At 33.9% G+C, this 16,100-nt stretch overlaps 1 protein-coding gene across 4 annotated transcripts in view; it reads left to right on the forward strand.

Annotated features, from left to right (window-relative positions):
• The first annotated feature begins 3,808 nt into the window (after nt 1-3,808).
• LOC138324658 (receptor-type tyrosine-protein phosphatase T-like) overlaps nt 3,809-16,100 on the forward strand; it is a 34,797-nt gene continuing 22,505 nt past the window's right edge. For 3 of the 4 annotated variants that reach the window (XM_069269687.1, XM_069269688.1, XM_069269691.1), the window contains exons 1-10: nt 3,809-3,956; nt 5,715-5,921; nt 8,750-8,995; nt 9,582-9,680; nt 10,429-10,524; nt 11,402-11,497; nt 12,555-12,650; nt 13,227-13,322; nt 13,942-14,037; nt 14,892-14,987. In XM_069269687.1, coding sequence (XP_069125788.1) covers nt 3,872-3,956; nt 5,715-5,921; nt 8,750-8,995; nt 9,582-9,680; nt 10,429-10,524; nt 11,402-11,497; nt 12,555-12,650; nt 13,227-13,322; nt 13,942-14,037; nt 14,892-14,987 — 1,213 coding nt within the window. In that variant the 5' untranslated portion in view covers nt 3,809-3,871. The remainder of the gene's footprint in view (nt 3,957-5,714; nt 5,922-8,749; nt 8,996-9,581; nt 9,681-10,428; nt 10,525-11,401; nt 11,498-12,554; nt 12,651-13,226; nt 13,323-13,941; nt 14,038-14,891; nt 14,988-16,100) is intronic. The other variant, XM_069269690.1, reaches the window with a different exon arrangement.

Raw genomic sequence — 16,100 nt, forward strand, 5'->3', positions numbered from 1 at the left:
TCTGTAAACAGATACATGTACTATTGTTGACAATCGCTTGTTAGTGAGCTTTCTTAGGGTCCCGGGTCACTGCTCCAGTATAACAGTAAGACTTTAGTATTTTGTAAGCTGAACAAGCATCTCGTTTTAGCTTAATGTATCTACACACTGGTGCAATTATAATAGACAATCGATGTGAATGACACCAACCAATCTAAAGAAGGATGACTAAGTATTTATCAATGTGCATTTTCAGAAATAAAAATTAAAGATATTGTGGAACGAAAAAACAACAACACATTTTTGAAGAACGAATGGGGGGGGGGGAGGTTTCGATATGTTACAGGATTTACGAAAGGATCCTTATAAGCCAAAGCTTAGATGTTCCAAACTCAGTTTGTCTTAAGATATTTGGGTAAATGAGTGGATAATGTGGTGTTAACAACATGCAAATAGTGTTGCTATTTTTTTTAATCAAATGTGGCTGGCTAGTTTAAGGATTTCAAAATATCTCAAAATAATTGACCAGTTATCGGGCTATAAAGGTGACCAAATATTGATGAGGAATAACTCGAACCAACGCATATTTGATAAACAAGGGGAATAACTCTTAAAAGCCAATGTAACACAAATACTCTTGCTATGTGTTTTAGATCCATTAAGTAAACTAATGCCTTAGCTACCTTTTGTTTATCCGTCACTAACTGCACAAGTACTCTGCCTATATTACATCACTCTTACCGTACTTAAGAAAACGCCATTTGTAAACATTCACTAGCTGTTTTATAACACAATGGTATAGTCAATATACACACATATATAATTATTATTACTCGTACACGTTTTAAACATAAGTGTACGTATGCTGGGCGTCATTGATGAAGGTGACAGTGTATTATACGCCGTAATAGTAATGAAAAATTATAATATTAAATAGTCACTTCTTATTTCTATTTGTGAAATGATTGTTTTAGCTTGACAGACTATACTAACCTGTTCAGTTGATATCTATAGCGCCAGTGGAATTTACCATCAAGAACATGCATGTTAGATAATTTTAAACCAGATCACTGCGAAGTGAATATGCAGTTTATTAGATTATATGCAAACAAATAGTATACATTTTTTGTAGAACATAAATAATGTCGTCAGCAGATATATGTATACACGTGTATATGCCATAATCTTAAGTACTTATCATGCTAATTGTTTATTTAAATTATTTTTATATTTCATGAAAACTGTGAAACCATTATATAACTAAAATGTTTTAGACTTTAATTTTTTTCTATCCTTCTGAGAATCCTGTAACTTATTAACTTAGTGTTTTAAACAACCTACATACAATGTAGTGAAAAAAAATATCAAGGCATTTGACGTGTGCTACTCAGGAGCGTCTAAACAGGAAGTTTACTGGTATCAGCTTTCAAAAAGCTTAACACATACAATATCGGCATGTAGTGCGCACAAATCCCTGCATTGTATTGTAACAATTTCAAATATATATATATATTAACTTTCACTGCGTAAGCCATATCAAATGTACATCCAGACTGGATTAAACATTTGCCGTATGGTTTTTCAGCTGAATTACTGTAGTCAACATAGATTATCTTACATAGGTGTATACGAACCTTACTGTAAATCGCGTATATTAGCCAGTTTATAACTTTGCGAACTCACATCTTTAGCCTCATTCTGACACCAGGCTTAGACGTTATGACAGATGGATGACTGACAGTACACCATACATCTATCTGCCATAATGTCCATGTCTGGTGTCAGAGCATATAGGGCTTGTCGAATGGCATATCAATTTTTTTTTTTTTTTTAAATTAAGGAGTTTAATGAATTTCATGTGATGTAGTCAAAAGCATTAGATAATAAATAGTGCATTAAATAACTATTATTTATAGAAATATAGACATACGTTCCAATATTTTCTTTACAATTGACAGACATCAATTCTGGCTCTGAGATGACGTTTTTGTTTACCGCGACAATCGCGCGACGTCATATAAAATATTTGAGTAATTGTTACCAGTGACGTCACAATAGTGTTATTACACACGTGTCTTGTGGCAATATGACATGGCTGGACAGGCTAGTAATCGTTATATAATAATTGAAATATATGAATATGTAATCTGCATGGCTGTGTCATAATCAAACATATGATTTTAACATAGTTGAGTTTCAAATTTTATGTAAAACCTTAATACAATACATATCATAAAGTGTCCACATACAGCAGAATATATTCATTCAACAACAACATCCTTTAAAACTGCTATAATAGATGCTTCTCAATTACAGGAGGATACCTTGATTTAGCTAAATATCACAACCATAACTCTAATTGATTTTAAGATTTATAACTAGCATACATATTTCTTCTTAAACCTTAAGTTAAAGGCCCGCTACCTTACCGAAACAAAATCAAAACTTTCTTCATCACAAAACGAATGCAAGATCCTCTGTGGTATATCTGTAAACACTGATGATTCATTTCGCTGTTTTGCCGTCTGGCGTAGTGATAGTCAACTACCGTGCAGTAATTAGGCCGACGGCGAACAGAATAAGCGATCTGCGTTATAAGAATTAACATTTTATTTATCTCAATTAAATTATTAAGAAGGTGAGGATAACTGTAGCATTACATTGTCATTAAAAAATGAAAGTCGTTTCGGAGAGGTAGTGGGCCTTTAATATACCTTTATATTTTATTACCTGAAAAAAGATAAAAGAAAAAAAAACATATGTCTATAATTCATTCAGTTATCGATCTCATAAGACACTTGTTATGTAACCGAAATTTTTTGTGTTATATTTGAGTTTGATTGATGCACAGGTAAGAGTGTTTGAGCTTATCAACATTTGATGCCAAGATAAGAAAGACGTAAATCAGCTTTTGCGTTTTTATCATTTTCGAGATGATACCGTGTGAAATAAGCAGCCGAAATGGCAACAACTATATTTTTTTTATTACAGTGTCTTATTCAGTGGCATTTATACAGCGATTTGAAGTATGGATTTGTGCCTAATTATGAGCCAATTCTGCATGATCTTAAAAAAATACTTAATTACTAATTAATCCTTAGTAAGAATCTCATTGATTGCATTAAATTCTGTATACCTTGCAGTACCCTAAATAACCAAAACAAGTTAGATTAACATATATACAATATGTCATTGTATCGAAACGATACATCTAAATCAGAAACAAATCAATGAAAATTCTCCTTTAAACAAAAGTTTCGCATGAAGAGGTTAATTGTCTGGAGCTTTCTGATTGGGTATTCAGATATCATCAGTTTTACACTTTACATGTAGATATGTGGGATGGGTTTTGCATACATATGTAATGTGTACGACGAAATTGTAAAATTCCTTCAAGTCTGTATAGTAAGAATGATGTAATTAAGGGTACAATTTTATGAACGTTTCTATGTAAAGTTGTGATGCGTGAATCTACATAATATGGCAGCTCCGGTATAAAATTAAAGTAAGATGAAATTTTTGCTTGTGAAAAAATAACTTTTAGTGATAAAAGATCCGCAATTTTCACTTAACTTAGATAATGACAGACATGAACATAATCATTGAGTTTGTGGCTTCTATACATAATTGCAAATTGATCTCACAACGTTTACATAATGGCATACAACTTGGTGGCTAACAAGGCCTGCACAAAATATTTCGGGTGTATTGACTTTCAGTAGACCGTGGTGTGTTAAGATACAAGATAGGGTCCCCTTAAACATTACTACGGGGCTAGTTTTATTTTGTCACGCAAGCTGTTTGTGCATGTGCTTAAACAAAAATCTATCTTTAAATATTTTCGATTTCCGTGCCAATTTAACTTCCTTGTTAATGTTGAGTCGTCATTAGAATGAAAATGGTGACAGGGAAGATTTGGTTTGGAGTATGTTTAGTTTTGATTCTAGCGAACATATTTAAGTCAATTACATGCGAACGTAAGTATTGTATTTTCTGAACGATCTGACAATAAGGTAAACAATGTTACGATGAAGTACATATTTAATACTTTATATCTGATTCATTACATTACTTCCTGTTTCGGATTGTCAATAGTTATTAATTTGTTTTTGATGTCATAATATGGTATAATTCATACGAGTACAAGGTTGTAGTGGCCGGGTGGTTCAGATATCTCGACATATTACCACAAGCCCTTCCCCTCTGGGTCACGAGTTGGAATCCCATGTGGGGCAGTTGCCAGGTGCGACCGCTGGTCAGTGTTTTCCCGCCACCATTAAACCTGGCACGTCCTTACATGGTCCTGACTGATAACGATAATACGATTATCTATAAACAAATTTATTATTTTTCTTGGTTTTTCCGCCAATCTCAGTGGACGTCGGTACCCCACGTGGCCCCCTATAAAACAATGATCGACTGAAAAAAGTTGATTGACCGATCTGTCAATAAATAGATAGGAACTTCCCGATTCAGTGCATGAAAGAGTCGAAGTCATTTAAGCGTTTGAATTCGAAATGCATTATAACGTTGATACATTAAGCGTTTCCAGGATGCCGATTTTTTTGGTAACAAATTTTCGTCAAACACAGCGATTGATAGACAGACGGATTTGCCTCTCTGCCTCTTTGATGAGAAATGAAACACTTTAAGTAACGTCGGAGCTACAAAAATACAAAGATGTTATTATGATACACGTAAGGGCGATGCTTTTATTTAGACAGTAATATAAGCTATACACGTCGTTTATCGGACATTGAGAACTATGAAAACTACAGTATGATGATGCATTTGCCATCTTCTACTGTACGTGTATCTGGAAATCAGGATCAATAGGAAAACTGTATCTTAATCATCGTATCATTGGAATGATCATTTTAATATTTTTTCATTTCAATTTCTTGTGTATTAAATCCGAAGGTTTTTGATAAATCTCAGTGAATTTTGGTTTCGTCCTGGTGCCTGTTTACAATATTAGAACGTCGCAAAGAAGCTTGTAATCCCATTCATCTAATCATCGACGGGATTATTAGAATCAACATCTAGCGCTTGTACGATAGGCGAAAAGGTATAAACGGAAAGCTCCGTACTCAATTTGGAGAAAGAATATTGATAAACAGACTAATTTGGCAAAACTATTCCTAAATAGCTCCAAATTAATTTTGAAGCGCCACTTAAAAAAAAAAGATGTCGATTTCGGGCGTTTATTATTTTGTACTGTCAAAATACATTTTTGCTACATGTTGCTAGGTGGTTGCTACGAACATGTCTATTGTCTGCTATTGTCTTATGATAGTATGAAATACCAAATATCTCTCGACCAATCAGAATGCAGGATTCTCACTGGAGGTATAATCGCACTAGATATTTGATCTTTTCCCTATCATCGGTAGAAAATTATATAATAACAATGACAGTTTTTGAATACTGTTAACGTGGATATTTTCGCGAGTGCTTAATTTCGGAATTTCCATGCATAAAACTTTCGCGGTATTTTTATTTTCGCAATAAATACACTTTTAGACTTTGAACAACAAAGTTCCTACATGTACACAATATAACTCGTGGGGGTAATTTTCGCGATCAAGAGGCCTTTGCGTAATTAACGTAAATCCCTCCTCGAGTAAAGTTACACGATTAAGGTAATACAACTGAAACAAAGTAAAGGCGTGTCTCTTCAATTTTCTCACGTTGGATTTATTTGTTTCATTCAAAAAATCATTTAATCTGTGCAGGTAATGTAGCAGAAACAAAGCCAGCGAACCAGAGTAGCGGTAATACAGGGGTTTGGGTGGCCAGTAATGTTGTTGATGGATGTACGAAAACAAACATAGGGAGTAATTGCTGTACACATACACAGGGCACAGGTCCTAAAACAGTCTGGTGGCAGGTTGATCTGGAGGAGCTGATGACCATCAATAGTATCACGATATACTATAGAGGTAGTATCACCTTACCAAACAGTTAATCATGTAGTTTGCAAGATGTGATATGTTGCTATGCTTTTGTGAGTAACATAAATCTGAGGTTTCAGCACATCTAATGGTACGCGTCAGCAAACCAAGATATGTTTGCTAGAACACCCAATGTATCATAGAACACCCAATGTATACTACACACCAACATGCTTGTTTTAAATCACTCATTCATGGTTGCGGTGCTGCGACTCATGTTCGCAGCAACACTGCAACAGAGATGACGATCCTGGAACAGTAGAATTTCTACAGAACAATAGAAACACGTGTCACCAATATGTTTTGTCGACGTCGACAATGGCGCCAAGTGAACGAGTTGAGAGGTTTGATAATCTTGATTTCGATATCAATTGAATTTTACTGTTAACACAAACATCATTGTGATGGGGAATTTTAGAATTAATAAGCTTTTAGAAATATTTAAGGTTGAATAACTTGTTTGAGAAAATGATATAGCCTTCTCCATTAAATAAAGTTTTACAAATTGACCATATATACACTCCTGTTTAAAGTCAGAGTATTTCCTATAGGCATCAGTAATCAACATTGCGTGTACATTATAAAAAACGTTTACACAACAAATTTGATTGTCTGAAATTTCAATGATTTTTTGGGCCGATATTGATAAGAGATTGTGACAATAGTTTCGTGGAGTATTGAAGATTAATGAAGAGTAATGCCATAGTGTATAGTATTGAAGATGTGATGCCATAGTGTATACAAACAGTACATAATGAATGACTTTTGGTTCGGTCTATATGGTGTTATATCAATCTGGAAGAAACTGAAATAATGACATCAGGCTACCCTTTCAGTCATATTTGCATTTTCTACCTGGACGATATAACAACATATGAACTTCAACATAGATGCATAATTAATAACTATTGAAATATCAGTGTCTTACTGTGTAATATCACATGCAAGTACCCATTTGTCTGCGCTGGCACATATTTGTATGATGATTATAACGAATAACGAAAACAATATGTACAAAAGTAATTGATGATAAACACACTGGGCAAATAAATCTGACATGATGATCCCTCAAACATCCTGATTAAGAAACCAAAAATTATTGTGAAATATACTATGGCCGACAAAACAGCATTACTTCAACAGAATGTTGACCAAAATATGTTTTGTCAATTACAAAAAACCCGTTAGTAGAATAGAAATTTGCCTAATCAGTAAATTTTATCAATGACAAAAAAGGTTAGTAGAATAGCAATTTTTCCAATCCTTATTGTTTTCAATGACAAAAATATCACGGGGTTCATATCAGACTCAATTTGACAATATTTACAGTTTAATTACATATATAATGTATAAATATCCAGTAAGCGTAAAAAAATATATTAAAACAATGGTCTCTACTTCACAACATCCAAACCTGAACTGTCCAACCAAACGTCTCTCTAACTATATATCCAGTCAAAATATCCTATCAATCTGAATTAGGCCTACCTATAATTATCTATTATGGCCTGGTTGAGAGGGCACTATTGACTCGTAGTATTGTCGAGGGATGGAATAGTGCCCGAGCCGAAGGCGAGGGCACTATCCCATCATGAGACAATACTATGAGGCAATAGTGCCCTCTCAACCAGGCCATAATAGATTTAGTACATCACCCAGACATAAAAACCGTTTTGCAAGCCATCGTAATAGAAGCACGTCAAGCGATACCTCGCAACGCTATCTTCATTTCCACACCACGTTGTTACATTAAAAGTACAACATATGAATTGCCGCAAAAATATGGGATTCTATGAAACGGGATTCAGCTTCATGAAAATGAAAAGTAGAACAATATAGAACATTAGTGAACTCTCTTCTTTAGAAAAGCAACATTTGCTTCCGTCCCCGCACACAACAGCCTGTCCGCCATCTTGACGTCTTGGTCGAAACGCAACGTTATAATGACGTCATGTTATGGTGACGTCACAATACATTCACGTTCAATTTCGCACCACTTCAATAGTGCCTGCTTGACCGGGCACTATTGCAAATAGTACCCATGTGTGTAGCCAATCAGAATCCAGTATTCTGTCACGTGATGTACTAACTAATATTAACAGGTAGCGTCTCATGACCATTAGGCAACTGATATCACCAAGGTAGCAAAACTGACCCCTTTGACCTGCACTATATCCTTACAGTTGACAGGCACATAAATTTTACCAGTCCTGATACAGAGCTCGACTAAGCAGGAAATATTTGCTGTGAGCTATTATAATTCATGTCGTCGTTATAACAGATAGTTTGTTTACTTGTGACCAAATATTGCATTATTTTTTATGGATTCCGGAAGGTTTGTACAGTTTTTTCTCTCATGTCACCTGAGGCTGTATTGCATGTTTACCCATGGTTACCCATGCAATACAGGCTCGTGACGTAACAGTTTTAACTATCTTAAAAGATACAAACAACGGGATTTGCGTTTAAAATATTACGAAAATTTCTTGAATGGAAAATTGACTCGCAAATTTTTTTTTTCAAATCTATCTCAAAATGACGGAAATTATAGCAGTAAAATTGCAATAAAAATAAATGAACTTAAATGAACTAGACGACCGTCCTTTAATAAGATACAAATCCAACGTACCTAAAATATCGAATAAGTTAACAAACAAGACACACCCATGCCGTTTAAAATAAAAAAAATAATATCATAAATTGTGTATATTTGCGAATATTTAACAGAAAACTATATGAAATTTGAAATTAGTCTTATCCTGCATGAGAAAGAGAAAGGTGAATGACTATATCCCACTGCCTGATTTTCTCACCAGATCACTTTCAGCAAAAATTAGCCGGATATCAGCTGTATATATCCAATACCACCTCCACTCCACAAGATGGCGTCCTCTGTTATGTGGACAGGAGTACTAGTCTGGCAGATGTACAACTGACTATAACACACCAGTGCCCGTATGTAGGTCAGTATGTGACCGTGTACAACTATCGATCCGATCCAAAACGGCAGAGCTGGTATGATGATTACGCTGTTCTGGAACTGTGTGAGGTACAAGTGTGGGGTAAGTGCACATTTTAATTTCAATGTTTTTAAAAATGTAATTAAAATTGCAATTGTTAAACATTGATTAGGTTAATTCAGGAAAAAGAAAAAATCTGTCTCTATTATCAATGTCTAACTGTAATGTTATCATAAGAATACTTATTTATCAAATATGCTTGTATTTGATACTATTCAGAAAATAGTTTCATATTCTTAAACACAATGCGATATAATAAGTGCATTTCTTAAATGACTTTCAAATATACATTGCTCAAACCTGCTGCACAAAGATCATTAACAAAACGTATAGAGAATTTACTCTGTCGAATGCATTTTAATTCATTAAATGACTGCGTAATACGTTATAGATAGCAACTAAAATGAACGTAAGCAATTTTGTGTCACATTTAATGACTCGATGGGTTTCATGGTGCATATTAAAATGTACATTTCATTCAAAATATCCTTAATAATTGTGTTTGATCTCGTTTTGGTCTTTAAAGTGGTCATTAGCGTTATCATTCACGTTTTTTATCCAATCGAGCAAAGAATGATAACTCTTTCATCTAATCTCTTCCAACTTAAAACGGTAACTGTGTGTACAGGGTGTCCAGTCGGAACTTACGGTGACGGTAACTGTGACAATGCGTGTTCCGCGGACTGTTATGGTGGTAACTGTAATGCGACAACAGGAGCCTGTTTCTGTGAGTAGAACTATTCCATCTTTGCATTTAATAGAGTTAGCTCTCTCGGAGGTAGGTATCTTTTGTGACGTTATTAGTTTGTGAGCGCAATTCACACCGTTTTCTCAGAATCGTATGATGCTAAAATGATATGACACAATTTTGGTATATAAAAAAGCATTAATCGGCGTAAAACTATATTTGATCAACATTTATGAATGGAAAAAATGGAACGAAGACTGATCTTCAGAGGAGAACAGAATTCAATCACTATGTTCTAGACATAACCTGCAGATTTGTATGAAAGTCGCGTCCCACATCCGTAGACAATAACTGCATTCTCCCGCCGAATACCAGACACATACGATGACCACTTCAATATATGGATTCATTCGCAGGTGACAGCACTCATACAGACACGATAAACATACATTACAGGGAGATATTATGATATTAAAAAGCGAATGTATCATGTAAATACGCGCTGTATTTACACGTAAAGGGACGGTAGAGACGTTTCTAAATATAGCTCTGTTACAATGATGCATAAACAGTTTTGATCGAATCAGTTTTCTTTAACTGCCCATTGAAGGAATTCATAAGCGTAAAATTATATGTATTTTTAGCAGGGATAGCATTTTACTTCATAATGTTTCACTGATACATTTTTTGCGATAATGATTTTATCATTTAGAAGTCAGAAATGACTACTTCGTGGTAATTATTTTAAATTTAATGCTATAGAAATGAACACTGATTTTTTATGCAGACTGTGTTCCACAAAAATACGGAACCGTGTGTGAGAGTGACTGTTCTTTCAATTGCTTGAACCAAATCTGCAACAGAGCAAGCGGACATTGTGATGGTGAGTACTGCTTAATTGAATAATTAAAGCACATAAATCACATTAATTTCATGTACATTACAGATTACATATTATAACATTTTATTTAATGGACAAGACAATTATCCAATCAATTGTAGTTAAGGTATTCTATGTTTTTTTCTTTGCTGTGTTTCTTTTCTGCTGTATTATATTTATGCCGCATTGTTGTCATATTTAGGATGTCACACATCAAGTGTATAAACGTATATATTTTATTTTGTAATTGCTAAACTTTCGTTGTTCCTATTGGCAACCTGCAAGTCTTTGAGGTATGCTAGTTTTTTAATGACATGATCAATTATCAAATACTTTGTGCAGTTGCGAAATTGCTGCTAATTTTGGGAAGGGACGAGCACATTTAAACGGCAGATGTTATCGACAACTGAATCATTCATAGATATTATTTGGTATTTTAATATTTAGTATTCCATCTGAGATGATTTTATTAACGAATTTTTATACAATTCTGTGTTTGCATATCCCTTTCTTATATCAAAATTAATGATTTGCCTGGTCGTGTTACATATTTTATTGCTTTATTTGTAATATATCTTACAAATTCAAAATGGATTTGATTTACGTAAAGCGTGTCCTACGAAAACGTGCGTTGAATACAAACTGCACCGTGACGTTGTTTAGAAGAAAAACTATATCCTTTAAACCCTTTCGTACATAACGAATACTTGGAATGACTAGAAGCGCAAATGAGCTGATGCAATTGAGCATCTTCTGTTTTTGGTCTGCCCGATCATCTACCCTCCATCAGCTCCCTAATTATGATGTCAAGAATAACAAGTTTCATTGTTATTCTTTCAATCTATATGCTTTTAAAAATAGCAGTTTGTTTTTCTCGCAGACTGTATTCCAAAGAAATACGGAACTACATGTGAGCGTGACTGTTCGATCAATTGTTTGAACCAAAATTGTGACAAGGTAACCGGACACTGTAATGGTGAGCACTGCCTTATTGGATAATTGATTAAAATACATCATTTTAAGGATCTGCTCTTGTGAAGTTTCACTCGAGATCTCCTTGCAACATTAATCAAAATTCATTTTTTATGAGATTTTTAAGACCTAATTGTCTCAATACAGAAGATATGAAAAAATAGACTTCTATTACTTGTAGAATTTTTTGTACACATATTTTACGGCGGCTTTTTTAAAAAGATGTATTTTTACACTTTGTATAGAGGTGAAATTTTACCGTTTTTTACTTAACTCACCAGTTTTAGTTTTTTATACATTTTGTTGAAGATAAAGTGATTTGAATCTTTAGAAAGAAACATAGTATATTTTGTAACGGAACAAAATATCAAACACACAGAACCCCTATTTTAATGATGGTTTCAGATACAGAACCTTTTTCTTTTGAACTGCAAAACTTTATATAGTCATCAGAACTTTTGCTGTGATGCGTTGAAACTGTCAAAATATGTTAAAAACCTATAAAGCTGTTCTGAGCAAAAAAAATGGGTTGACTGGGAGTATTTTTTTAGTAAAGAAAACATAGGTTTGTCAATTTAGGGAATATTCATACTTATAAAACAATTTTTTTTCAAAATATTTTTTTAGTTTGTCTTGTGTAGGTGAAAAGCAATTAAATTCCGGAAAAAAGAACAATTCGCGTTAAATAGCAATATTTAATTCACAACAGCTAAAAATTAAGCACACCACCATATTAAATTATTATTATTGAACTTTGGTTTCAATTCATCTTACCGAAAATCTTTATTAGCAAAAAGTTAGTCATCAGATAATTTTGACTTTTCACTATCAATCTGTATCTTCAGAGTAAAAACTGTTTCACCTACTTTTTTATTGATTAACGAATATTTTTAGTTTGGAGTCAGAATAAGTATGACTACGTCTAAGCGAATCAGATGTACCAGCAAACGAGATAGTTAGTATATTTAACTTGAATTGACCACACATGTACAGTACATGCACTTAATCCTTAGTCTTGTGGGACTAGTCAATTAAACTACATATTCTAATCAATATTTCAGTTTGTAATCCAGGATGGTATGGGCATATGTGTAACCAGATATGCTCACAGAATTGCAGTGGAGCGACATGCGAACGGACAACTGGGAATTGCTTCAGTAAATAGCAGCTTTTTCTGGTTTAGAGCTACAATGCCTTTTCAATAGAAAAAATATATTTTGGGCGAGTTATATCGCAAGCTATTGTGACCGTAGTGAAACTGTAATCGATTTATTTTAGTTACATGCTGTGCGCAATTGCACAGAAACATGCAATTCTAATGCGCATGCCTTAGAGCCGATTTTCTTTAGTCGTTTCACGCTAATTAGAATATCTTTGCGCATGCGTCATTTAGAAAAAAAATGGCATTGATTGGTTGTTTCTTACACGCATGTTTAATCTCAATGAATATACCAGCATGACCATATCCATTAGTCAGCGATAGAACTCGCTCTGTATATCAATGTCAACATGGAAACCAACAATAATGTTGTAATTTAAATATGTTGAAAACTATGTTATGTCGATATATTTCACTGCGTCAGTATTAATTTTTCGTATCTCTCTATTTCTAAATAAATGATTCATCTTATTTGTAAAGTCGTTATAAATGTCCTCCACCTGATTCAGTTGGTTTGTTTATTTCGACTTTGCAAAAACGATTAGTTATATTAAGATGCATGTATTCAATTCAGGCTGTGTTTCTGGAAGGTACGGTGATAAATGTGAAAACGGCTGCTCCATGAATTGTCATGGTATGATGTGTGACCGGAACAGCGGACGATGTACAGGTTAATTACCTTTATAATACAAATGTGTCTGTTTTGCTGATGACGTTTTTAATAGCTCAATATACATGTATCAGATTTGGGTTATTAATTAGTGCATCTTTTAGTATAATCAATTAATGAAAATAATGCTTGATTAACATTAGACGTCCGAAAGAATTATAACTCCTAGCACACCTTTGAAATCATGACTTACGTTCACGGGAAAAGGATGTACAACATAGCAAAGACAAAATTATTGCAATATATTTCTACTTTAGGTGACAATATATATATTCAATGCATATATTATTCCTTATCCAAAAAATATGGTGAACACGCTTTTACATTCAATGATGTGACAGAAATGAGTTATATCACATATGCATGTATATAAGATCTTAAATAAGTGTTAATTTCATTGAAATTGTATGAAATTTTTTTTTATTTTTTTTTGCCACGTCATTTTCCTGACGTCATTTTATTGATTATGTCTTGACGTCACAATGAATTTTCAGCCAATGGGTACACTGCACAAACACAATCTTACACTAGTGACTTTTTCAAAAATATTACACGAGTGAATCACTGGATATCAGGCGGATTTTGTGATGAATTGTATATATCATAATCAACATTTCAGACTGTAATCCAGGATGGTATGGTGATATGTGTAACCAGAGATGCTCACATAATTGCAGTGGAACGTCGTGTGATCGGACAACCGGAAATTGCTTAGGTAAATAACAGTTTATCTAGTTTAGAGCTACAACCCTTATGTTACTTTAAGCTAAGAGTAAACTGCACCTGTTAGTGTAACACGAATGTTTCCTTCTTAGCAGACACCAATCAGCATATTTACTTTAACAAAACTTTGTATATGTACTGATTAATTCAAAAGGTGTGGATTGTGTTTTGAAGAACTCTTATTACCCCATCCTTCGGAATTACCGCGTCATAAAGCTTCAGAAAATATTTAAACTTACACAACGGCCATGGAAAACTAAGACGCGCTAGTATGGAATACTTGATGCCAATGTTCAATTTTGGCACATGATTTACGTTCCCTTGGTGATACAGAAAGCCAAAATGCTTCAACTAACATATTGTTTCATTTAAATGTTTTATTTAAATGTCTGGTAAGTGGATATGTAAAGTTCCACACCCATGTAAGGTTTTGGCTGGTCAACATGAATGTTGGAGTGTGATATTATATCGCTGTCCACTCGATCTGTAGTGTATGTTATATGTTGACACTAAATATAAAAATTAATTGCCTATGTCTAACAGCTTATCTCACAAATTATGCATATGTCTTAATTTCGAAAAGTAGGTATACGTTATACGATTCATCAAATCATGTTTACATGCTTTATGAAATGTCACCAATGCATCATCATTTTGTAATCAGCATGTGTTACTTTATCTCATTCTGTTTGTGTGTATTACGTGAAATACGTCAAGTTTCGCATAAATATAAAGCATAATTTCATGTTATGGATATCAAATATATATATTTGCTAAATTGTTTGATTAGATACTGTAAATTCGATCAGTGACATTAAAATAATATATATGTGTATTAAATTTTAGCGTGTGTTTCTGGGACATACGGGAACATGTGTGAAAACAGCTGCTCTATGAATTGTAATGGGACTTTGTGTGACCGTTATAACGGACGATGCACAGGTAAACTTTATCCTAAAGCATTATTTCCCTTCTTGAATTACGGTGTCATTTACTTCAAAGATTATTGTTTTTTATTAGTATTTCAATTTGTTACACCTTATTTAGAAAAGTCTTTAATTAAAAGTAGCATGATTGCATGGATTTCATTAGGTACAAAAAAATGTACCATGCATGTGCAGTGAATATAATTCTTTCATACCTGTATTCCGTCTTTGCACATAACATAATTTTCTCAATTGCCGGTAGGTGTCCATTATGACGTCATTATTTCGTGGGCGCAATTCACGTCGATATCTCCAAAGAAATATGACGTTAGATCGCAAATGCATGACGTTACAATCAAAGCCTATCAGGAGGGCTCACAAAGGAGTAGATATAATAGGGCCAGTATTTGGCCTTAATTTTTCAGGCCGAAAAATATTAACTCTGATCCACATCAATTTCACATTAATAAATACTCTCATACTTGCCCTTCATCAAAACATAACTTTTTATAACCATGTTCACGATGTGCTCCATCTATGAAGTCATCAAATTGATGATTTCACTCTTTTCGCCAAATTATGCTAGAAATTCATCATCGTTATGTTAGGAAATGCTTGAAATGGATTTGGCCGCCACCTTGGAGCAACTTTACATTTTGCATGGATATGCGTAAATACAGGTTACACAACATGTGAAAATCACTTTCTGCTCCACGAAGGCGGCCACATTCATTTTTAGAGAAAACCACTCAAAAAGTATGATTTTCAAGGGTTTTTGTGAAAAATGGCGGGAAACTGCATGTTGATGACGTCATAGTGAACATAATTGGCACATGCGGGATATTTTCGGGATGTAATGTGCTAGCAAATGTATTCAACTGTTATATGGCAAAATATGTTGTTCTTTACTGGAGAATTAATTTTGGCGCCATATTTTAGTCTTAACGTACCTTCTCATTTGTAATATGCAAATTCAGAATAAAGGATACAGGGTATAACAAAATATTCCTAGACTGATTTCTTGGTCAACATGTGTTTCATTGAACCCTAAATTAAGCTTTTGGCATATTGAAAAAATGAGGGAGTGGAAGTTCGCCTTGGTACATTATAATACGTTATAACACGTTCG

This window comes from Argopecten irradians, chromosome 6 (assembly GCF_041381155.1).
Source record: "Argopecten irradians isolate NY chromosome 6, Ai_NY, whole genome shotgun sequence".
Taxonomy (NCBI): domain Eukaryota; kingdom Metazoa; phylum Mollusca; class Bivalvia; order Pectinida; family Pectinidae; genus Argopecten; species Argopecten irradians.